Source organism: Elephas maximus, chromosome 2, assembly GCF_024166365.1.
Source record: "Elephas maximus indicus isolate mEleMax1 chromosome 2, mEleMax1 primary haplotype, whole genome shotgun sequence".
Taxonomy (NCBI): domain Eukaryota; kingdom Metazoa; phylum Chordata; class Mammalia; order Proboscidea; family Elephantidae; genus Elephas; species Elephas maximus.
This window is the reverse complement of record NC_064820.1, coordinates 111,248,177-111,275,040: the sequence shown is the minus strand read 5'-3', so window position 1 is coordinate 111,275,040 and position 26,864 is coordinate 111,248,177. Positions and strand designations below refer to the sequence as shown.

The following is a 26,864-nucleotide window of genomic DNA, read 5'->3' as shown; positions in this document are numbered from 1 at the left end:
TCCTCTTCCTTCCCCGATATCAGGCATGTGCTTTCACTTTCTACTTCACCAGTATTATGACTTCTGTACAGTTGCTCAAGAGCTCCTAACTGTAAAACCAGTAGATTCTTCACCTTCCCCTACTTGGTCAGCACTGTTGGAAGTCCTTTCAGGAACTCTTTCCTTCTATCTCCAGATCTTCTCCATCTTTGCTTCCTCTTCTTCTGCCCAATTCATAAAAATGCTGGTGTTTCCTGAGGTCTATCCTTTTCCTCCCTGGCTAAGACCTCTTCCTGCCAAGCAATCTCAGCTGCTTACAAGGCTTAAACCACTATCTCCAGGCAAATGACTCCCAAACCTGGAGGTCCCCCTAGTACCAAACTGGTATAGAGAACTGCCTCCTGGGAATTTCCACTTGGATGTGTCTCACAGGCATTTTGAATTCAACCTGTCTAAAATCTAGCTCTTAATCTTCTCATACTTTATATCTTCTTAAAGTATCTCTCTCAGTGATGACACTGAATTTTGGGTAAATCGATCCAGAAAACCAAATTCGTCCCTCTCTCACCTTATACATCAGTGAGTCACCAAGTCCAACCTGTACTGACTTGTCAACATCCTCTTTTTCCTATCACCACTCCTCATCTGGGGTTCTTATCATCCTGATTGGCATGCTGAGAGATTCCTTACCTTCTCCCTTGGAAAAGACACTGTTCCCACCTTGAACGTTGAAATCTGTCTAGGTGGTAACAAAGCTGCTCTAACTGAAAGGAGTCCCTGGGTATTGCAAACTGTTCATGTGCTCAGCTGCTAACCAAAAGGTTGGTGATTCGAGTCTCAGAAGAAAGGCCTGGCGATCTACTTCTGAAATGTCAGCCATTGAAAACCCTGTGGAACACAGTTCTACTCTGACACACATGGGTCTCCATGTGGCAGAGTCGACTTGATGGCAACTGAAAAAAACTGTAAGGAACTGCCTTGTTAAAAAAAAAAACCTTGGACACTCCTGGGTTATATCCCATAGCTACCTCTTCCTCAGCTCTGTCAACCTATGTATTTCTGGGTAGTGTTCTTCATTCTATTCTGTGGCCCACTGCTAAGGTGACCATATAATTTATTTCCCAACCTGGGACACTTTGAGAAAGAAAGGGGTGTTACTAATAATTACAGTAAGCATAAACAGGGACAGTCCTGGAAAAACTAGGATGTATGGTTAACTTACCTATTGTTCACAGAGATAACATATTATAAGTTATATATAAGTAGTTTATTAAAACTACAAATAATAATAAAGAATAGCAGTGAATGTTTCTGAGAGATTAGCATGACCCAGTCACTCTGCTGAGTGATTTATAAAATTTAACACATTTAATATCTATGTGATAGGTATTATTATTCTCATTTTACAGATGAGGAAACAAAGTATAGTACCAACCCCATGGTCACACAGCTGGTATGATGTTGAACTGGGATTCTAAAAAGACAGCCTGACCAAGAGACCTACCTTCTCAACTGATCATTATACTGGATCCAAGTTCCCCTCTTTTTACTGTACTGGCCAATAAATTATTTCCTGTGAATTCACCTCAGACATGTCAATTTTACAATACTCAGTTTTTCTTCTTTTTAAAGTAACTGTCTTCTGAGCTCAGGTGCTCAGCGAGAGAATATGAACAAGTTCCTCTCTGTCCCATCCTGGCCTGTCTGCTCCATATTATAAACCCAAGAAGCTCATACCCAGTCAATTCATAAATACCATAGTGATATGCACAAAGCTGGGTTAAAGAATGATGACACGTTTTCTTTGGTGTGAAAAAGTAGAATTTTTTGTTCTCCTCAATAGTTCTTACTTACCACTGGCATGTATGATCAAATTCCATAAGATGTTCTAAAAATGTTTTTTTGTACACTTAAATTGTCTATGGAAGGGACAAGTGGCAAGATTTTATATATAAAAATAAAAACCTCTCATTTCTTACACTGTCATATTCCCAGTGACTAGTATAATGCTATCACACAGCCTACACTCAATAAATGATTCTGGAGTAAGTAAGTTTGGTTAAAATGTTACCCCTTGTGCCTGCATCAGTAGGAATTAAAAAAAAAAAAAATTCCATGATGATCTTAGCATGCAGGAGTTCCCATTTCTTCCTATCTCCTCCTTAAACTTTGATTCTTATGAAATGCAGAAATGCTCTCTGTACTCAGTAATTTGGCAGAGTTTGGTATTTGGGTTTGGTATTTAGAAAATGCAGCTGTAGTAGCAGCTAATGCGTTGGGAAAAGGAAAGCAGCACAATACACAAGAACCTAAAACACTACAAATTAAAATCCAAGTTTGAAAGTTGTGTTCTCTCATTAGCTACCTTATAGCTCAAGTGGGCAATTTTCTGTCTAGCAAAGACGACTCACTATTTCTTACCCTCAGGTTGGAAATTTCTCTGATTTACTTTCAGAAATGTCTCAGCGTGGATATTTCTCTGATTGACTTTCAGGAATATGGTGGCAATGAACTAAAATGGATGGAAACATACATTGAAAAATTGCCCTATGAGGTTTTTAATTTTTTAATTAAATAAAACGCTTCAAGATTATTGGATTCGAAAATAATTACCTATATGTTTAGGTATAAAACCTTAATTGAGGTAGGTAATTTTATTTTTAAAATGATCAAGAACTTCTTGGTAACACACTTCAGAATATAAATTCTCGTTTCCCACACAAATCACTAGTATTTCATTACCTTGGTAAAACAAAGAGCTCCAGTTATTGCTTATTGCTATGTGATTTCCATGGTACATGGGAAGCAAACAGGATGTCCATCAGCAGTTTAACTACTGATAAAATATGCCAAGTAACCAATCTAGCGAGATTACGAACTATGCAATGCAACTGATTAATGTGAGGGATATGAGAAATAGAAAAATAAAAGCATTCCTTTTTATATATTAATATTTTGTTTTATGACTCAGTAGTAATTGACTTTCCCTTCTGGTAAAAGTCATTTTGGTTTATTGACTGTTTACTTACTACTAACCTAGAACATTAATCCTGTTAACCTCAGAGAAGTAAAACACATGAACATGATGACCAGCTCAAGGATCAAACAGGAAGTCAACTTTATTACCTTTTTTCCTTTATAAGACTCCTGACTGGAAAACATTTGGAAGCAGGCTTTGCTTTTTTCTTTTTTAAGCAAATTAGACAAATATAAAAAAAAAGGAGAAACTAGGAGATGATGGCTTTTGCAACTACCATGCACACAGATCTATATCTGAAAGCCCAACTGTGTGATAAATGATCATTCACCTCTGTCTATTCTAAGGAAACCAATTCAAAGCAACTGTCTAGTCAGCCTCCCAGAGCCTTGGGGGGTATTTAGAATTATTTTTGATAGATGAGTTCAATAAATAAAGACTGGTGTGCTGCTCATAAATCATAACAAACCAATAGATTTTTAGTGAATGGGCGTATAAACAAGAATTGTATCTTCTTTAAAAGAGCAAAATGACATTGAGAATGCTTGGAATTAGCCAAGGAGATGCTAATAAAATCATTTATATTTTATTAGAGCGTCAAGGAAATGTCCTATTCTGAACATGGCAAAGAAATGTAAATTTTAGCTATATTCAGCCTTGTTCCATTCTTCCATTAATGGCTTATAAACTGTTACTATAACGAGTTTTTACAGTAGACTATTGTCTTTTTAACATGCAACCTTTTTCCTCGATTCTGCTTATTTGATAAAACATGCCAATGGTAATTCATTTTTGTTAGCATAAAACCACTGTGAAATTATTCTGTTTCACAGAAGGTGTCTGAAGACCTTTATTTATCAGGGGTCATGGAATGTTTTCCCTGTACGAATTGTATTTTTATCATATTCTCCCTGTCCTGGGAATATAGTAGCTCATGCTGACCTTTGAGTAGAAAGATTGATTATATGAGGGCACAAAGACTACAATGAGAAGAGTCTGGAGCTAACTGAATAAAACATGTTAAAGGCTCTTTCTGTAAAAAAAGAAATGCTGTGTCCAGAGCATAATGTACGATAACAAGGACACACTGGTATTGTCAATTTTCACTTTGAATTCTGCCTAGATTTTTTAAAAATATATTGAATCTTCCAAACATAATTAACATAAACTTCAACGCTATACATATACTTTGACTTTTAAAGGAGGAAAACACTACAATTCAGAACTGGAAACCCTGGTGGCATGGTGGTTATAAGCTCAGCTGCTAACCAAAAGGTTGGCAGTTCAAATCCACCAGGTGCTCCTTGGAAACTCTAGGGGGCAGTTCTATTCTGTCCTATAGGGTCACTATGAGTTGGAACTGACTCCATGGCAACGGGTTTGGGTTTTTTTTTTTTTTGGTAGATGTAGTTGTGTAAATTCTTGCTAGAGTATAGTTGCTAAGTTTCTTGTTTTAGCCCATATTCCTTGATTAAACAATGCTGACAGAAAGCTCAGTTTGTACATTTAGTATAAGAAACATATATAAGAAACCATAATGTGTAAGACATAATGAGAACTTTTAAAACATGTTTTAGTTTTTGTAAAGTGTGTCAAAGAGAAAAATTTAATTTTAAGGTTTTTCTTCCCACTAAACCAAATATTAATTGTAAAATAATTCCTGACCCAAAGTTAATCCCGCCAGCAGCTTTTCTTCCATCCAAAATTGCTAATCTTTTCTTTCCTGTTCAAAGCCAGGCTTACTTAAATTTCAAGTTCTAAAGGTATCATGGCTGCAGGTGGGTAGAGGGCCAGAGAGGTCACCTAATGACCTGATATCAGTTGATTTCAGTAAAAGGGGGACGACAGGGTTCAATCAATTATGTTAAGTTTAATCAACGGTTGATCTTCTATTCTTCTCCCTTCTCTTTATAAGCTTTATTGTAACTGGTGTACTTCAAGTCATTTGTTTATTTTTGGGGAATCAGAATGGTCTCCCTATATGCATACAGAATAACTGTTCAGAAAAAGCTGATGTTTTCATTTCTTTGAGTTTTGATTATTTTTAACATTGCCTACCATAATATATAAGTGAAGGATGTGTGTGTGTGTGTGTGTCTGCTCTAGAAAACCCCAACACTACCCTCCTCATTCCATACTGTCTCCTAGAATTCATTTCTACCACTAAGAATCACTGTCTAATTGGATTTTATTATTTAGTTTATTATACTTATTATATATACAGGTAATTCTTCAATGTACTTTGTTTAAATATCCATTAGTGTTTTTCTGCATGCAGGCAGACATAACCAACTCATTCACAGGTAGGTTCACCTATATACAGATAGGCCATTTCCAAAGCAGTACAGAAAATAATATACACATATTATGTGTTTGGCTGCTAACCAAAAGGTCGGCAGTTCGAATCCACCAGCTGCTCCCCGGAAACCCTATGGGGCAATTCTACTCTGTCCTATAGAGTCACTAGAAGTCAGAATCAACTCAACAACAATGGGTTTGGTTTTGGTTTTTATGCAGCCATTAAAAATCATGCTTTCCATTAATTTTTTTAGTTGAAGGAAACATTCAAGACATAATGTTTAAAATAGAGGACACAAAACTGTACACACATTATGATCCAAATACTGTTAAAATATTACACATACGTCTAAGATTTACCTTATTGCAAACTCTGTAATAGAGACAGCAGATGTAGATAAAGATAACATGGTAGGTTAGCATGTTTGTAAGCAGAGGCTGGGACAACACTACGTTGATTCAAACAACTCAGAGGGCTCCTTTGAACTCTAGTTAATTTCCAATCAAGATTAACATTCTGACAAAAAAAAATATAGCTAGAGATTTTAGTGGTATTTCAAAGGAAATATTTACTCTGAGAAACAGAGGATTAGATAAACCCATGTTAAACCCATGTTTAAAATATCATTGGTTTGCTTTGATTTTTTTTTCTCCAGGTTGGAGATACCACCACTTCTTGACGATCTGTGGTAAAGCTATGTTTCTTTTTATTCAGCCTATGGGATAAGAGAATTGTCTCTGTTTGTCTGTCTGTCTCTCTTTTTTTCAAACTAACTTAATAAAGGTAGTCCCTTCTTTCCAAAAATAAGCCTTGACCTTAATCTTCCTATTTTCTAATGTACTAAGAAAGTGAAAAAAGAAATCAGTGTTTGTATTATCCAGATAGAACTATCTGTATCATTCAGCCACTAACTGGCATAGTGTTTGCCTCTGTGTACCTGTACTGTGATGCTTTATCTTTCCTTCCTGTTCTACAACTGTCTGTTTCCTGTGGGGATTTGGCATCTTCTGTGTGACCAACATAGATGGTGTCCATTAAAACTTGTGGCTAGCTCAACTGAGGTGATATAAGAACTTTAATTTATTGGGGAGAGAAAATATTAAAAGAATCACTATAAACAGAAGTACTTGAACATAAATTGTCTTGGCCAGAAAGCCACAATAAAGTGAAGAGTTAAGTTTTAGGGCTTGCTTTAAAAATCAGCATATATAACATAATTGATATGAATAATTAGAGCCTTCCTATTAGCTACTTGGTCGACTTGACTCCTCAGGGAAGATCTACAAATAGATGCTTGTGCAAACAAATATCTATATGAAAAAGCACTCAGTAATGAGTAGATGTGGCCTATGTATTACAAGGAGATAGACTGAGACCATCTGTAAATCAAATGAATTATATGTACAAATAGGTACTTGGTATATTTCTGTATTTCTCCTTAAATTCTAGGTCAGTGGTCCTCAGAGACCAGTAGGATAATACACAGGCTATGGCTAGCCATTGGAACAGCTTTTGGTCCTCCACATAATCTAGGAGGTGGTATTTGGATGGAACCATTAATTTCAACATATGAATATCACAGCCTGTTTTCTGCAAATGAAAATTGAGTCTGAATAATGCTTTGTTTCTTTCCCAAGTGAAATCACTCTATTTTCATTCATAAGTATAGGAAACCAAAAACTACAGAAAAATAATTTCTTGTATGTCTCTATAGCATTCTTTTTGGCACCAATAAGGGTTTGGGTATATTTAAACTTCTGAATGTATATGTTATTAAAAAAAGAAAGTGTAAATGAATGGCAAAATATGAACTATTTTAAATAATTTGATTTGTATCCATATGTAACACCCTCTAAATCCTACTATTTGGAAAGAACAGATTAAACATTACAGTTGCTTTGTAGTATCAATAACAAAACCTCTGGGTTTCCTTCTTTCAGAGGTTTCAATGTCTCCCTTGATAAACTCAACTAACTTCAAAAGAAAAACATAGTCTAGCCTCAGTTTCCATAGAAACATACGGTTTTACAAGATGCATCTACTAAATAGTGGTCTCATTTCATACTGTATTATATATATATATATATATTGGTATTTGGAAATGTATCCTAAGATGAGTCAAATTATTTCAAAGACATACATGCCAAACAGTAAATTCAATGTCAAAAATTTTTATTTCATGTCTGATGAAATTTCAGTACAATTAAACACTGTTAATACTGTGATTTAGGGTGCTACTCCTTACAAATCTATACACCAAACCAAAAAACCAAACCCAGTGCTGCTGAGTCAATTCCAACTCATAGCAACCCTATAGGACAGAGTAGAACTGCCCCATAGAGTTTCCAAGGAGCGCCTGGTGGATTTGAACTGCCACCTGTTTGGTTAGCAGCCGTAGCACTTAACCACTATGCCACCAGGGTTTCCAATCTAAACACAGGATTGATAAATAAGCTCTATTAAGTCACATTCAATAACCAACTAGTGTAAATCATCATCCTGGTTTTGACCGAACACAAAAATAAAAACAACTTTGAGCTGGGTTGTATTTTTTAAAGGACATGTTGTTAGAATGAGACATTAAGAACATACCCTATAATTTAAAAGTCTTTACAGTTTACCTTATTCTTCTCTCAGAGTGCATTTTTCCTCTTTTGAAAGTGTGAATTCTTTAATTTTGCAAAAAACTATTAGTGCAAGAGTGGCATCTTTGACCTAACCTAATACGAGATATACTGGAGAATCCCAATAGCAGTTTACAATGTCCAAAGAATCTGAAACTTCTATATGTTTCTAACAGAAATGTCCTGCCTATTTCCTGTATACTTTATACGGTCAGTAGAAATGTATCTGCATTAACATTAAAATGGTTTAAAATGTATCATATCTAAGTGAAAAAGGATTTAATAAGATCACATACCCAAACACCTAACACAAAGTACCATCCTCCAAACAACAGGCAAGAAACCAAGATTCAGGAGAGTAATTTTTCAGTACTAGTACATGCAATATATGAAATATAAGCATCAAACATTACCACTTCAAATAAATAGAACAGAGTAAGAATGATGCTTTCTTAATTCATCAGATGGCAGCTTAATATAAACCCACAAATGCACAGGACAATAATCCCTCCTACCTTGCTGAAGACAGAGAAGAATGACTTACGGAGGTTTAATTCTTAATTTCTTTTTTCTTGAACTTCAAATATAGTTAATGAACAAACCATACAAACATAAAAAAATTAAATGGTAAAGGTCATTAGATTTCAAAAACCACTGAAAGTTTCTAACGATTGTATTTATACTTTTTTGTACATAAAAATTACAACATTAAAGGAACTAAAAAAATCTAAAGGAATTATTTTACACTAATGAATTTTACTCTCAAGGACGAAGTACAATAATTGACCATTTCCTTATGAATTATGCATTATATAAGACTATAGCAATTCAGTGTTGGGAACTGATAAAGACAGACCTAAAATATCTCAATAACTTTACGACTTGGTTGCCTGTTTGGAAAATGAATAATTTTATAGGCCTAGTTACAGAAATCGCGTACATACCCTGGTCTAATACTTCCTCCTCTTCCCGTTTTGGTTGCTGTAGCAAAGAAGGCTTATCTTTGTTCTCTGTTTCTGTAAAGGATCAAAGAAGCTGAGAATAAATTTGCAGTATATGTTGCACACTTTAAGTACCTTACTGGAAAAATGCCATCAATGTAAAAATATTATTCAGGATCTTGTGTTTCATAAAAACAACAGTTTCAAGAATTTATATGCTACAATACTCTAATGCACACACACATACCAATTACCAGACTTCGGACTTAATAACTAGGTCAACTACCCTTTGAGTAATATATATATGCTCATTGCCGTCGAGTTGACAGAACAGAGCAGAAATGCCCCCATAGGGTTTCCAAGAAGCATCTGGTGGATCTGAACTGCGGACCTCTTAACCACTGCACCACCAGGGCTCCAGAATATATATATACATATAAATATATATGTATATAAATATAATATACATATATAATTTTTAAAAATGCATGAACTGTTGATATTTATTTTTTAGCTGATATTTATTTTTTAACTGAACTTAGCAATATTTAAGGATATTTTAAGAACATTTTAAGACACATTCTATAAATTTATTTATTATTCCTAATAAATGATCTGATTGCTATGCTAACTTCTCTTATAAAACCTCCACTGGCAAGAAATAAGAGGCTTCTCTGGCATTTTAAGATTGGACTTGTAAAAATCAGCAAAGTCCCAGCATATTTTATTCAATAAAACAAGGGGTGGGTTTTGCAACTTTAAACTAAAGAAAGACAGTCAGTAAGACCATTTTGTAGATGAACGGTAAGTTAAAGAACAATTTTGAGAGTGAGACCAAAAAGGCCAAGACTAGAAATGACTCACAAATCAAGAATTGTTCTTTGCTTGAAGAGGCCCCTTAAACAGATAATTTAAGGTATGGCTGGAAATGATTCCATTTCCATTATCAATTGTAACACTCTCTAGAACACGGTGCATAAATTCATAAACTGCATAGGTCATTACCAGTTATGGGAAGAATGAGATGGAGAAACCTGAAAACATGAATTAAATGAAGAAAGGTCTACATTTATGGGGTTGGTCCCAAAACTAATCCTTTTCATCACTGACAGAAATTTTTCTCGTTCACTGTTTCAATGGGAGTAGACCAGAATGGGAAGACAGGATATGAAAAAGAGGAAAAAGGGAATGAAAGTATGTGTGTACATGGGATTGCTTGAGAGAAGAAAGGAATACAGATGATTTGAAATATTAATCACATAGTCAAGTAAAATACATAAGTAAATATGAAATACAAAATGATACGCTACTTTAAATTAAACACCAGTTTTACCTTTGTGATGGCCATGCATCATAACCATATCAGACTTCACAGGAATTGGAATATTGGCCTCTGGTGGTATGGTTCTGAACACGTCTGGGACTACATTCTGTGTACAGGTCATAAATGAAACTGCATGCTTGGCTTCCATGTAATACATAACGTATAAGTTGCACATTTCATCAGTAGATGTGCCACTGCAGGCAAAAAAAGAAAAGAAAAAAAAAGGAAACACAACGTATCAGCCATATTCACATAAAACATGTTCTTAATGCAAGAAAATGCAACCAGTAAAAACATCAGCAGTGAATTCAAAGATGGAAATGGGCATTTATTTTACAGCTTCCATTAAAACCCACCAGAGATTGCAACATTCAAAGCATATCACCAAAGACAGGCATATTTCCATTTAATAATGGAGTACCAGTCTGCAGCATGGATACCACCAAATACCAGAGATGGGCATTTTTAAATAGCTAAGAGATATTTTCTTTTCTTTTCTAAATTCTTTTATTCCTTAGTTCTTCTCCATTTGCTAAAACTCATATATTGGGCAAAGTACTTTTCTCATGGAAAATCTAAATTATTTACTTAATAACAATAAAATTCAGAATACTTCAACAGACATATCATATATTACTCACAAGTCTTTAAAAATGGCTTTTTTTTACTTAACAAGGAGAGTCTGGAGCCTTGTTTTTGTTAATTGTCCCCTTCCTCATGGTCAGATGAACCTAGAATTGTATGCTGATGCTAAAACATCCTAAGTGTATCCCTGATATCTGACTTGGCAACCGGACACCTACAGCTGGGGAGAAAAGAATGCCTCGGGAATGATACAAAATGAAATCAGCACTAATCTCTTCCAAGGGCTCGGATATGAATGGAGAAGTGCTGTACAACTGAATGACTCAGTGATAAAAAGAGATTTTAAAACAGTGAAATGCACATTTCCAAGAAAAAAAAAAAAAGAATCCAAATAATATAAATAATCTCTAAGAGTTGACAAACCATGTTTTCTTCTTCCTCAGTTCACAGGGAGTATTATTTCATTCTCTTTTTTACTATTAATAGGAAGGAGTTGGTTAGGTATACCTTCAGGAAACTTGTATATACCAAAATGGCCTGGGCAAAGGAACATTTCCTTCTTAGTATTAGTGTGGACATTTTTTAGCCATCCTACGCTAATAAAAAACAAGCTATGAGGTGGACTATTTGCTGTACAGAAAAGCGTCAGTGTTGACTTTTCCAGCAGTGTCACGCAACATTCACTTGTTCACCATAGCAACAGTAATGACATCAGCAAGAAAAAAAATAAAAATCTTTTCCAAACAGGGATTTGGTTTCTCTAAGCTTTGAAAATGTAGAGCCCCTGAGAGACCACAGGAATGAGCCACTGCCATGGAAAGCTGTGTATGTTTTAAAAGAATCATTTGGCTTCTCGCTCCCTGAATCTGATATACCTGTCTGTGTAACTGCCTCTCCTGTGAAATATAAGCAAATAGTGAAGCGCAACCCCTAACACACACCTGTTCACTACACATATCTTTGTGGTGTCAAAACACTATTTCTAAGAATTACATTTTAACAGTCTTGGTGTTGGTCAAAAAAATTCTGTGTTATAAAAGGAATGATTATCACCAAAATAGGCCAGAGCTTCACACCCTATTATCCTTCCCCAGTCTGTTCAGAGGAAACCCTGGTGGCATACTGGTTAAGTGCTACAGCTGCTAACCAAGAGGTCGGCAGTTCAAAATCACCAGGCGCTCCTTGGAAACTCTATCGGGCAGTTCTACTCTGTCCTATAGGGTCGCTATGAGTCGGAATCAACTCGACAGCAGTGGGTTTGGTTTTTGGGGGTTTACTCTATTCAGAATGAGAAAGCATGCATAGACTGAGAGGGAACAAGGAGGCAAAAGCAATTTAAGATGTGACTCCAGTTCAGAAAACCTTGAATCATCTTGCAGAAAAAGAAAGCAAAATAATCATGCAAGCTTCTCAAATTAATGACAAAAACTTTAATAAATTCCAGGGATCATATAAAAATCCACAAAACCTGTAACTAATCCATGGATGGTAGATCCCATATTTTATCTGTTTGGGAATATCATGTCCATGCTTCTTTGACCAAGGGACATATACACATACCCAGTAGCATATGTAATAGAACCAGCATTCTGGTATCTTTCCTTATCATTAAAGGACAAAACAACAGTAACTATAACTTCTGGTCTACATGTTGTTGGTTCTCTGAGCCGGCGTGTCCTCTGTTACATAAATAGAAGTATTTTTTTCTGTGAATTCTTACTATGTTTATAAAATATATACAGAGGGAGTTCTAGAATTATTTCACTTCTCCCAATTTTCTTCTAAAGTACCATTTCTAAAACTTTTACAATGGAATTTTATATATATAAATATTTTATTGTGTTTTTGGTATACCATGGAACTTTGATCCTTGAAATGCTTATAAATAACTTGAGAAAAAGTTGTTCTGCAACCCAATACGGAAATGTTTGTTTACACAAATTAAACAAGATTTTGTACTTCAGGAGTCCTCAGAGTAATACACAGTGTGCTCATGACACTCTATGGGGGAGATACAGTGGGCAGCCAACTGCCAAATGAATCTAATCAGGCTCCTTTGACTTACTGCACATCCTATGATATAATTTAAGAGAAGTTGTACCATGATTCTTATGAATTACTGTTACATTGGTTGAAATATAATCCTAGCATTGTCTAGGAATAACAAATCAAAAGCATTTCTCCATTATAAATAAATAGTCTGTAAACATAGGTAAAAACTTATTAATATTTTTAGGTAACACCAATCATAATACAATATTTATGTATAGTATAGTTATAAAGAACTAAAGGTATACACATAGATATGTACATAGATATATCTACAGAAATGATTTATACCACGTTTAAATAAGAACAGATATATCTAATGTCTATTTATATAATGCTCCCCTCCCTCTCTCCCTTTCTATCCATCCATCCATCCATCCATCCATCCATCCATCCATCCATCCATCCATCCATCCATCCATCCATCCATCCATCCATCATTCCGTCTACCTATCCATCCATCTACCCATCCATCCATCCACATAAACATATAGTTTAAATTTCACAAAATATCTATTAGGAATTTGAGAAACAATGTCACAAAGCTTCAAAATAATTAAATACAACATTTTGTTAACACATATTCCCCCAAATAAAATTTTTGGTGCTTTCTTGTTACATGGATATTTGAAGGCCTTGTTTTAATATGTATTTGAAAGGAAGTTGTACTAAAAGTAAAAAGGATTTATTTCAGATAAATAAAAATTATCTGGGAGAAAGGAACAAAACTGTGAAATGTGTGTTAAGCGGAATAATTAACCCATAAAATGATCAGGACAAGAAATTATTCCTACTGAATAAAAGTTATTCTATAACCACCAAAGCAGTGAGTGACAGTTAAAAGAAAAGGAAATTGCAGGAAAAACAAGCATAGTGGGGAAGAATATGAAATAAGAAATAGCAAACATTTGGAATCACTTTTGTACTAAAACTTGAGACAAAGGCAACACAACAGCTTACTATCTTAGAAATACTGCATAGCAAGACAGATTATAAGATTACATGTTTGAAAAATGCACAGTTAATTATAGCAAATAAAGGGAAATCAGTAACTTTTAAAAATGACTTTGTCTTTTATATTTATGATCAAAATTTTATTATTTTAATTAGAGAAAATAAAAATATAAGCTAATGTTGCATGTTATTTCACTCAAAAGTGAATTATCTTGCCATGCACTGAATTAGCATTTGAGAAAGATTTTATATATATGCGTGCACACATACAGGCATACACACACTCACCATACACTAATTCAGTCATTCTTATACATTATATATATAAAATGTTAATTTTATACAATTGGCTTGACGGCAATGGGTTTGGTTTTGGGGTTTTATATAGGTAGGCGTCCATCTTTGTTTAAACACGTGGTTTTTGAAACATTGTAATTAGCTCATCAATACAGTTCATTCAGGATCACAAAAAAAAAAGTTGCTGTTCAGTCGATTCCAACTCCTAGTGACCCTATGGGACAGAACAGAAGTGACCCACAGTGTTTCCAAAGCTGTAATCTTTACTGAGCCAGGCTGCCACATCTTTCTCCTGTGGAGCCGCTGGTGGGTCTGAGCTGCTGAGTTAGTAGCCAAGCATTTAACTACTGTACCACCAGAGTCCCTCTCATTCAGGGTACCAATTCCAAAATACAAAATCGAGTGGATCAAATAATTTAAGATTATTTGCCATCTAGAGGAAAATGTCATTAGAAGATTTGGGAAAAAAAAAAAAAAGTCAAAATTCATTCCTTCCCGTCTATAATTGGATTTGTTGTCAAGGTAACTGAGTTCCTTCCGACACAGAAACTATCATATTCTAAAAATGTCAAGACTCAAGTCATCCTTAGTATCCGCATCACAGTATCACAAGTTTGCCTATTTTATTCCACAATCATTTATCTTCACCACCTCCTTCCCCACAAAAAAGAAACCTTTCTTTAAACTGGACAAACTGCTTTCTGTATTCCTAAGAGAGGGTTTTGACACTACTTTAATTTGTCCTGGAGATTAGCATAAGCATAACAGGACCAGGGCATCTGAATGATTATTAGCATAAAAGAGCAGTTAGGGCGTTTGTTTTCACAAGTCTGCCCTGGCTCCCTGGAATGGCCCTGTAAATATTCCCCACCCCAGAGTGATTCCCAAAGTGATAACTGGTTGTTGTTGATGTTAGGTGCCTTCGAGTCATTTCCAACTCACAGCGACCCTATGCACAACAGAACGAAACACTGCCCGGTCCTGTTTCATCCTCACAAATATTGCTATGCTTGAGCCCATTGTTGCAGCTACTGTGTCAATCCATCTTGCTGACAGTCTTCCTCTTTTTCGCTGGCCCTCTACTTTACCAAGCATGATGTCCTTCTCCAGGCACTGATTCATCCTGATAAAGACTGGGTGACTGATGGCACCATCTACGTTCCAAAACTGCAGTAATGCATTTATTACATCCTCTGGCATAAAGAAGTGCTTATGTGATAACTTTCTCAACTCACTGGCAATTGGTTTTGGTAATGTAAACCAAACAAAAACCTGATGGCTTCTAGTCAATTCTGACTCACAGCAACCCTATAGGACAGAGTAGAACTGCCCCATAGGGTTTCCAAAGCTGTAATTTTTATGGAAGCAGATTGTCACATCTTCCTCCTGTGGAGCAGCTGGTGGTTTCGAACCACCTAGCTTTCAGTTACAAACTGAGAGCTTAACCACTGCGTTGTCAGGGCTCCTCTAATCTGACAAAGTATGGTAAGCATGAAAAGAATAAGCCCTCAACAAATATTTGCTGAATGAAGAAAGAATGAATAATCTAGCTTAATATAGCTTTATGATTTATTCTGGCATATGTTAGTACTAATATACCACATGCTCGTGAACAATGAGTTTGGTCAATTTTAAGTACCCAATGTATCTGTGGCATTTTTGAAAAATACTTATAAAAATATATTACCTGATATTATAAAGACACATAGAGATTTAAGTACCAAGTATTCTAAACATGTATCATTTCTATAAATCCAAATACTGTTGTATACCATGACTGTGTCTCAGATAGAGATACTCTGCTTCCTTTGATGAGGCCCCCACTCCCACACCCTGCGCATTACTGTCCACAGATGCTGGGCTTGGAAATAACCACTGATGGGTGATACTAATTTTGGAAAGAAATGTGAAAACTTCAAAGAAGGTGTTACAAAACTTTTGTTTCTTAAGATATTTCACGGTGCTTTTAAACTTACGCATTAAAGGCTTATTATTGACAATATTACCTTTGTACGTAATACACTTTAAAATGCAGATTACAGTTCTGTGCCCAGTATCTATGAATATTTTTTAGATATTCTCACATGCACATGAAATGACTCATTCCAAATGAAAAATATGACCGATAAAATTAATGAAATAGGTAAATATTATCTACCTATTCCTATTTTTTTTTTTATTCCTAAGAATTAATTTTAAATTTTAGCATATAAGCTTTTAGGCTAATTAGCTGACTTAATAAGCTTACTTGGCTGACTTAATTCATTTTTTTTGTGTTGCTTAAACTTGGCTAAACATTTGAAATGAATTTAGAGGACTGTCATGTTGAATGTAAAATATTTAATGCAGACAGGCACAAAATATTGCTTCTTCATAGATTAATTAGTACTGTTGTCACTTTATACAATGATGCGACTTTGTCTAAGATACATTAAATAGCATATTCAATAAAGATACATTAAATAGCATATTATGACAAAGTTGCACTGATCTATTTAAAAAGAAATACGTCTGGATAAAAATCTTTTACCATTAAGTATATTTATTCATATTTCTTGTCTTAAAACTACCTATTTTTTAATGTTGTATTTTGAGATGAATCCCTGGTACAAGAAAATCAGTACCTATTTTTTTTTTTAAGTGCTTTTTATTAGTTAACCATGATTGTTCTACTCAAACAAGGGTTTCTCCTTTCCTTCTAAAATTTCCAACTTAATACAGGACTAAGCTCGGTTTGGGCAGAAAAATCATTCAACTGAACATCTCCTTTGTAGGCTACTGTTAACAAAATGTTCTGGTAAAACCTAGTCTCCAGGAGACTGCAGTACAAGAAGGTTTAAAACTTGACGCCAATGGTTCTCCCAGTATATCAGACTTCTAGAATATCAAGGGGGTTTCCTCTTGGCTCCAGAAGACCCTTGGATAAGAGTGATTTGTATCTAAGTCTGTTTCAGATTTGAGGCTCACGCCTTTTCCCAGTGGGAGTGCAAGTTTTTGTGTGGGGGTTGAGGGCTAGGTGAGAAGAGAAAAGAGGGACAGGAGATTTGCAGAATAACACTTAATTTAATAGACATCATAAAATACTTGCTTTTACTGTTCACATTCTCAGTTGATCTTACAGTACCCTATGGAGGTGATACTCATTACTTTACAAAACAGAGATCTAAGGCTGCTGTTAATGTTTCTAAAACTATGAAGTATATTAAATGCTACAGAAATACTATGCATTAGTGTGAGGATTATTCTTCATATTTAAACTTATTCAAACTTGTTTTATTAGTCTGTCATTTCACTGAGGAAAAAAATGCTTCTGTTGTGTAAATTAAGTATTCAGGCTATGTTGTTGTTTTGTTAGGTGCCATTGAGTCGGTGCCTACTCACACCAACTTATGTTCAGCAGAATATAGACTTGCCCAGTAACTTAAATTTCCTATTATTTCTTTCTATTTCATTTGTATTACAAAATGGCATTTCCTTTAGCCCCCATGAGATTTACAAAAGGACAGACTAGTGTAGTCCTTTTAGGGTATTATTATTTTAAAGCAAACGCACATTTTTAAACAGACTAGAATTATTCTGGACTCGTGAAACTGAAAGAGGCCTCCAGGGATCACTTTCATCTCTCATCCTGGTACTAAAACAAGTCATTAATTTCTATGGTTGAAATTGCTTCACAGAAAAAACTCAAAGGGCAGAATTTGGCTAAAGTTATAAGTTGCCTAAAACTGTGAAGAGACTTCTACGTAAAAAAATTCTACTTATTCGACACTTGGCTACTTTGCTGATTTACCTACGTCAAAGGTTAATATAAATAATCCAACGGCATTTAAGTAAAGTTTCTATGACTCTACAATAACATAAAACAGAGCAAAGTTAATCAATAGGCTCTGAATCATATTACTTCCCATATTTAAAGACTGTTAAGAAGTCAAAGATTCTTTCCTTCACATCTAATTATATCTACTCTGTCAAGCATTTTCTTCCCATTCTCATTTCCTGTAACTTAGTAATTTTATTGCTTACCTCAATCAAGTCCCTTTCCCAAATTTATCAAATTCATCCAAAAGCAATGCTGTTAGAGACTTATTTAATATAAATTGATAATTTTTTCTATTTTTTCCATCAATAGCCTTAAAATTGATGCTTATTAATAAAACACACTTTCAGAGTAACATCAAGAATCCTATTCCATTAGATCAAATGCTATTTTTTGTTTGTTTGTTTACTTACACCAGTAGTTTCCCTTTCCTCTGACAACAGTTAGTGTCGTTATGAAGAACCATCTTTAGTGTATCTAATGTATATTTTCAGATGCCTACCTTCTGTAACTTCTCTTTGGTCAGGAGATAAATGATTTAAAACTCTAGCTTCCAGGTGGCATGAATAAATATTTTATAAACCAGTTTAACATGGAAAGGAGGCTTCTTAATTCTTCCTAACGAAAAGCATGAAAAAACACTTTACTGTCCAGTTTTTATTTAGTTAAATGTTATGGATTGAACTGTGTCCCCCAAAAGTAGGTGTTGTAAATCCTAGCCTCTATGCTTGTGGTTATAACCCCACTTAGGAATGGACTGTCTTTGTTATGTTAATGAAGCAGGAGTACTGTAGGGTGTATCTTGAGTCAGTTTCCTTTGAGATATAAAAGAGATCAAACAAGCAAGCTAGCAGGCAGAGCTGCAGAGAGATGCCAAGCCACCTGAAGATCATCCAGGAGCGGAACCCAGAAGAGACAAAGACCTTCTGCCAGAGCCGAGAGAGACAGAAAGCCTTCCCCTTAAACCAGCACCCTGAATTTGGACTTCTAGACTCCTAAAGTGTGAGAAAATAAATTTCTGTTTGTTAAAGTCACCCACTTGTAGTGCTTCTGTTATAGTACCACTAGATAACTAAGACAAAATTTTGTACTGAGAAGTGGGGGGTGCTGCTCTAAAACAGGTTTTGGAATTGGGTAATGGGTAGAGGCTGGAAGAGTTTTAAGGTGCCTAAAGGTCGGCAGTTTGAATCTACCAGCAGCTCCCTGGAAACCCTACGTGGCAGTTCTTCTCTGTCCTATTGTATCATCATGAGTCGGAATCAACTTGACGGCAACGGGTTTTTGATTTTTTTGTTAGTTTAACAGTAAAAGGCTAGATAGCCTTGAAAAGACTGTGTGTAGAAATATGGACATCAAAGGCAAGTCTGATGAGGGCTCAGAAGGAAGTGAGGACAGCTATAGAAAAAGTGTCTACATGTCAGAGAATACACATGGAGCCAGTAACAGAATGTCATCAGAAATGTGGATGTTAAAAATGTGCTTCTGGCGAGGCTTGAAAAGAAAACAATGAACATATGACTGGACAACGGAGGAAGGGCGATGTTTTTATGCAGTAGCAAGGAACTTGTCTGAATCATGTTCAAATGTTTAGTGGAAGATCAATCTTGTAAACAATGCAACTGGATACCTGGCTGAGGAGATTTGGAAGCAAGATATTAATGGGGCCACATGGTTTTTCCTTGCCACTCATAGTAAAATGCAAGAGGAGAGAAACAGACTTAAAAACGAACTTTACAAAATGAAAACAGCTTAAAGATTTGGAAAATTCCGTTGTACAAACTAAGGATATGTGTCCTAGAATGTTCACCAAGGACCTGGTCACACAATCTTTTGTCAAAGAGATTAAGCCTGTGACTGATAGATCTAATCAACTACCACAGCAGAAAATCCATCAGCTTGGACCTAAGGGGACAGAGAAAGACCAAAAGGGAGAAACATCAACTGCCTCTTGGAATTCTACAGGCAGGCAACAGGCCAAAAGAGCTACATCTGTCGTCCTCCAAGAAAAGGACTATCCCTGAAGCAGCTCAGAGATCAGCAGAACTGTTGGAAGGAGCACAGGAAGCATACACAGCTTTCTCCATTTCAAGGGTGGGCTGAAGTCTCCTGGATCTCAAAGGGTGGGGCTAGAGAATTCTAGGGTTCAAAGAGTCAGATCTTCACCAACTTGGCTCCTGAGTATGGGACTGCCATTAAGGCGTGCCAGGGAGATGGAGCCACCACCCAAAGCTGAGGGGGCAGGGCTGCCATGGCCAAGGGGCAGAAGAACAGGGCCTGTAGGGGCTGAGGTCATTACTCAGATGGACATCACTCAGAATGTGACAGCACAAAGCTGAAGGAGCAGAGTTGCCATCTCTGTGGGCTTAGAAGGCAGAGCTGAAAAAAGCCGAGGGCCAAGGGGCCTCCACCCAGAATCCAGAGACAGTGGTCAACGCCCAGAGGCTGGAGGGCAACACCACTGCCTAGGTGGTCTCAGAGAACAAAGGGCTGTTTTCAGGCCTTGAGAGGTAATGTAAATTGTTCTGTGTTTTGGATTTGCTTAGTGCCCCTTATCCCTTCTTTCCCTCCAATTTCTCCCGTTTATAATGGAAATGTCTACCTTGTGCTTGTTATACCATTGTACTCTGGAAGCCAATAACTTGTATTCTAGATTTCACAGGTTCACACATGAACAGAAAGTTTGCCCCAGGATTGAATATGCCTAAAGTCTCACCCATATATGATTTAGATGATTCACGAGATGAGATTTTGAACTTGGAGTGCTTTTAAGACTTTTAGGGTGATGTGATGGGGCGAATGTGTTTTGCATGTGGCAAAGACATGAATTTTGGGGGACGGGGCAAAAAGGTGGATTGAATTGTGTCTCTCCAGAATATGTGTTGTAAACCCTAGCCTCTATGCCTGTGGTTATCATCTCATTTGGGAATGGATTCTCTTTGTTATGTTAATTAGACAGGATTAGTATAGGCTTTATCTTAAGACAATCTCTTTTGAGATATAAAAGAGATTAAACAGTCAAGCTAGCAAGCAGAGATGGGGAAAGAGACATGCTAAGCCACAGGAAGATAACCCAGGAGCAGAAGCTCAGAAGAGACAAGGACCTTCCTCCAGAGCCAACAGAAAGAAAAAACCTTCCACTAGAACTGACCCCGTGAATTCGGACTTCTAGCTTCCTCAACTGTGAGAAAATAAACTTCTGTTTGTTAAAGCCACCCACTTGTGGTATTTCTGTTATAGCAGCACTGGACAACTAAGACAGTAAGTCTTTTCTGAAAGAGTTCATAGTGCTTCAAAATTTTACACAGTGTTATAAAATGTACTCACTTCAAGGAGGCTGAGTATTTTGAAAAATATTTAAAAGTTCTGACGTTCCCTTTTGCATATTATTATTCTCATTTGGTAGAATAAACAACTGGAAAATATTAAATACACGGAAGTTTTAACAGGCAGAAAAATAGGTCTTATGGATCTGATTATTTAATGTTACTGCTGAGTGACTTTAAGTAGATTCCAACTCACAGTGACCCTACAGGACAGAGCAGAATTGACCCATAGGGTTTCCTAGGCTGTAATCTTTAGGGACACAGGTTGCCAGGTCTTTTTCTTCCTGAGGATCTAGTGGGTTGGTTCTAACTCCTGACCTCTTGGTTAGCATCCGAGGGCTTAGCCATTGCTCCACCAGTGCTCCTTGATTATATAATGGGTACTACCAAATGTAGAACCCATATATTTGCCTTAATTTGAACACAGGGAAAAAAGACATTGGGGAAATTTTTTCATCATCATTATATTTTTCCTTATTAAGATGAGTCTGAGAGAATAATATACCCTCTTGTGGTAGCTTTTATAGAGGTATGACCGAAGGTCTTGAACAAACAGAAAGAAAGGAGGCTTGGAAAAATGAGCACACATTTGGAGGTTTATCCAAATCATTCAGTTTAAAAAAAGACGAAATGCTATTGTTTGTTTTAACTGTCCACGACAAGGAAAAAAAAAGTGCAGCTCATTCACAAAGATAACTGTCATCTCTCTCTAATCATGGCTTGCCCCATTAAACCTCTTCGTAAAATTTTAAGACTCATACCCAATGTGAGTAGCTTCTGACCTTCCCTCTCCAGTGAACACACATCTTGCTGCCAGTATGTCTCCAAAACTAACATCCACAGGGTGTTCCACAGGGTAGAAAGCCTGCCAAGAAGACACACACAATGATTCAGTAAAGTTACCAATAAAATCCAGAACCACAGGCTTCTAACCATTGGAGGCCTGCAGTTCCCTGGGCAGGAGAAGATGAAGACACACACACACACACACACACGCACACACACACACACAAATAACTTCCGGGAAAAGAGTTTACCTTTAATTTACTTAAATCTACTTTGTATCAAACTTTGAACAAATGATAACAACAACAAATGCATCCCATGAAACTCAGAATAAATGTAACACCAGTACATCTATCTGAGAACTGTGTAATTAAGCTTATAGGATAGAAAAGATTTCAACAACATGTTCAAAAACACTGAGAGAATTGATAAGGATAGCACCAAATTTGGAAGTTGTAAAATGGTTATACAGCTCAGATATACAGTAAAGGTAGATTCAAACATTTTTATATTCTAAATTCACAAAAGTTTTATGAGGGCTTTTTTAAAAATTATTATTTGGTGATTAAAATTTTTTCTATAAAAATTAAATTAGATTCTGCACACCTGTGGCAGCTGGGGGCTCTGACGTCCAATCAGCGTCCACTGTGCATTTCTTACTCTGTATCCACTTACCACCTTACCTGTAATAAACACAAGTTATAACCACTTATCGATAAGGTATTACGGCAATAATAAAAGAAGAATATTTGCTTTCTTATTTTGAAATAAAACCTGAACATCTTCAGAACCCAACATTCTGGGTATCTTAATGAGAATATTATAAAACAGCATAAAATATTTCAAGGTATTCTGCAAAATCCCTTTCATTCAAACAGATTGAAGGCTAAATAAAATTTACAGCACTAGTAAGCATTTTTATAATTTATCATTATACATACAGTTTTTAAAAAGCATATTTATCATTTAACATGTAGCTTAAAGTTCTTACCTAAATGGTGAGTGTGAACTCTATAGGCAAAGACATGCATTGGGTAGTTTTTATAATGGCATGAAATGTCAGAATTCACCACTGTTAGGAATGAAAATAGACAAAAGTCATGATTCAGCTGGAAAATAGCATTATCCTTTTCCAAAAGTATGTATAGGGTATTCACGGGATGCTGGAGACCAGGGTTTTCTACAAAGTGAACACACACACACACTCACATACCCAACAGACATTAAGCACTTATATGTCAGCTACTCTAAGGTGAACTAAGAACTCCTTGCCCTCATATTTTTATTTCATAAACAAAATGATGACAATCAAATCAAAATACCCTGTCAGTTAAACCACAGGTTTAATGTGTGACCTTTATTTTGAAATCCATAAAGTTGAAAAGACTGAAAAATTGATTTTTATTTTTGGAACAAAGAGATTTTCAAAAAATTGAATGCAAACACCTGAGATGACTAGATTGATGGTTTCTGTTGAGAAAGGACATTTTGTATACTTTTCCTTCCTTACAGTCTAACACATAGTAGCTATTCAATAAATATTTGTTTAATAATAAATGGTGACGAAGAGATCATAAATTACTTACCAGTTATTTACTTTAAAAGATTCCCCCCAAAACCAGAAATGAATAATATCTAATATGGCACTTTCTTTAGAGGGACTTCGATACGCATTGATAAACAATATTATTTGTGTAGATTTTTGTAAGTTTAGGAGCATCTGCTATTACTATTCATAATTTATAGATGTGGAAACAAGCCCAGAACATTTAAGTTCAAAGACTGAATCAGTGTTACATTTGTTAGCGTCTTGAACTTAACATTCCATGCAGTAGTTTATGCCACTATATTATTTAGTTTGTCTTTTGCATCTAGAGAAAGGATGATTGATTGTAAAATACTTACGATTTATTCTTTAATTTTGTACATAACCCACTACCTACCGATGGGCCTCAATTCTTAGCATCTCAATAAATGAGTTGAAAAGTAATAAACAAATGGCATGCAATAATACAAAAATCTATTTTAAATCCAAGGGTAATAAATAATAGGTTTATTTTTCAGGAACTAAACAATATTGGTCATTTCAAAAAAGTTTATAAAAAAATATTCAAAATCTCTAGATTAGATAATGATGTAATGTAAATACTAAAACATCACCACTCACCTTTTTCTCCTGCTGGTATAACAGTGTCAACAGACATCATAAGGTACATGCCAGCAATTAAAGGCTGTCTGTAGAAAAAAATAACACCTCAAATATCTGAGAAAGTAAAAACTATTGCCTTGTAAAAATAAGATATACCTCAATATTTTTGTACCTCAATACATGGTCTATAAAATGTGATTCTTGTGAAAATTAAAATGAGATAATATAGAAAAAAGAAATAGAATAGATTTTATTTTTATTAAAAATCACAACGTTTCTTGGGCAAATAGCTATCTACACATTTTTATGGGCTGGTGAATGGGGAGGGCAGCCTCTAAATGGCTCCCACTGATTCCTAGCTCCAGCATTCATGCCCTTCTCTAACTCCTTCTCCTTGAGTGTGGGCTGGACCTAGTGACTTACTTCTAATGAATAGAATATGGCAAAAGTGATAGTACGCTTCTAAGATTAGGTTCAAAAAGACGCTGGCTTCTATCTTGTACACCCCTGTTGTTTTCTCACTTGCTTGCTCTGATGGAAGCCAACTGTCAATGTTGTGAACTGCACTATTGAGAACCCACAGGGCAAGGAATCAAGGGGACATCCGGACAAAAGTCAGCAAGAAACTGAATCTGCCAACAACCACGTGGGTGACCTTGGAAGTGACTACAGACCCAGCCCAATCTTGATTACAGCCTTTGTGCCAGACCACCAGTCTGATTTCTCTAGTCTGAGGACCCGGCTAAATTGTACCCAGATTCCTGACCACAGAAAAATGTGAAATAATTAATGTTTGTGGTGTCAAGCCACTAAGTTTAGGGGAACTTGTTATGTAGCAATAATCAACAGTAAATTTTCCACTTTTAAGTTCTCACAGATCTTAATATGGTCTTTTATCTAGGATCACTGGAAGTACTTACGCCAGACGTGTAAGATGTAAGGACACGCCAGAACAGTCCTTGTGATTATCTGAAAGCACACACACACACACAAAATGCACATTTCAAATATGAAAGTGTGAAAAAGGCATTTCAAAATAACAAAAATTAGCTTTTTTTATGATTATAACTCACAATACCAAAAAAAATTATATATGTTCAATTTTTATGGTGCTTTATGGTTTACAGGGTACTTTCATATTAATTTATTAATTTTCAATGTATCAATAACAACAAAACTATCATGTAAAGCAGTCTGTGTTATTTCAAATGGCTAGCTTCCTTGGTGAAGAATATTGAATATACCACGGACTACCGAAAGGACAAACAAATCTGTCTTGGAAGAAGTACAATCAGAACGTTCCTTAGAAGCAAGGATGGCAAGACTACGTGTCACATACTTTGGACATGTTATCAGGAGGGACCAGTCCCTGGAGAAGGACATCATGCTTGGTAAAGCAGAGGGTCAGCAAAGAAGAGGAAGACCCTCAACGAGATGGACTGACACAGTAGCTGCAACAACAGGCTCAAGCATAACAATGATTGCTTACTCATCCCTTCTCCTACTCCTGTATATGCTAAATTCTTCCCACTCCCCATTTTAATTGTAAATGTTGTTAGAGAGACCTTTAGTAATACCTGTCACTATTTTCTATTTTAAATCAGAAGTTTATAGAAGATAATAATCTACAGTAATCATATATATTCTTTAATTTATACCACGCTCAAATCTATACAGTATATGGTAGTATTCAAAATTTAAAAGATGTTAAAAATATTTGTACAGTACAGTTGACACAGCAAGGTACCATATTTGGTATATCTTAAAAGTAAGCTTATATCTCAATTTTGAGAGTTGATTTTTTATTTAGACAATTATTATGTGCATGTGTGTGAGACTGATAGATTTATACTAGAAATTAAGAAGTAAAATGTGCTAATAAATAACAGCTGATGAGATGCCCCTCCCCTGCAAGGAATTTTCCTTTCAGCTGTAATTCTCATGAGAAAGACAAAGGAAGCTACATATAGAAAAATAACATAATAGGTAACTAACAACATAAGCATTTTGATTTACCATATATAAAGTGTAGTAAAGAAACAAATATTATTTAATATTTGGTAATAAAATACAAAGGAAATTTCTCTGTAAAGTATTGACTTTCATCTTCCTAAAGACAGTAAAAGAATAAATTAAATGATAAGCATTTTACATTTAATCAATTGGATATCTTATCTGTGACATTTTTACAAAGAGATCTCTATCGATTCTCCTAAATCAACTTCACTGAGCCATTTTTCTTCATAATAGTTTCTTCTTTCTTTCTTTCATAAATTTCAAGTGAGTTTTAAAGGGATAAGAAAAGAATAAATAACTACACATTTACCTTATTTCTTGCCTATGCTTTTAAATATAGAAAGGATAATTCACAGTAATTTTAAAAAAATTTATTTTTGAGAACAAGCTTTCCTAAATGTACTGCAATGTTATTTAGTAAATATGCCTAGTCTGTTCTGCTTGGAAAATCATTAGCCGATGACCTTACTCAGAATCATCTAATATCTCCACCGATCAAAAGAGAATGGTGGAAAAAATACCAACTTTAGAGTCATATAAATTCTAAATCCCTGAGATTCACATTATTAGTTTAGCTGACTTCAAGAGACATTACTCACGTGTATAACAAACACCATACCTATCTTACAAGGTTATTGTGAAAATGGTAATCATTCAGTCATTCAGTTAATATTTATTGAGCAATTACTATATTCTAGGCACCATTCTATACACTGAGGATACAATAAAAAACAACATACAGTA

At 35.5% G+C, this 26,864-nt stretch overlaps 1 protein-coding gene across 17 annotated transcripts in view; it reads right to left on the bottom strand.

Moving 5' to 3' along the window:
* PAM (peptidylglycine alpha-amidating monooxygenase) overlaps positions 1-26,864 on the bottom strand; it is a 338,929-nt gene that overhangs the window by 55,663 nt on the left and 256,402 nt on the right. For all 17 annotated transcript variants that reach the window (XM_049871501.1, XM_049871531.1, XM_049871520.1 and 14 more), the window contains 7 exons: positions 25,025-25,073; positions 24,123-24,190; positions 22,947-23,027; positions 22,562-22,638; positions 21,931-22,034; positions 10,154-10,338; positions 8,824-8,895 (listed from right to left, as the gene is read on the bottom strand). In XM_049871501.1, the coding sequence (XP_049727458.1) occupies positions 8,824-8,895; positions 10,154-10,338; positions 21,931-22,034; positions 22,562-22,638; positions 22,947-23,027; positions 24,123-24,190; positions 25,025-25,073 (636 nt within the window). The remainder of the gene's footprint in view (positions 1-8,823; positions 8,896-10,153; positions 10,339-21,930; positions 22,035-22,561; positions 22,639-22,946; positions 23,028-24,122; positions 24,191-25,024; positions 25,074-26,864) is intronic.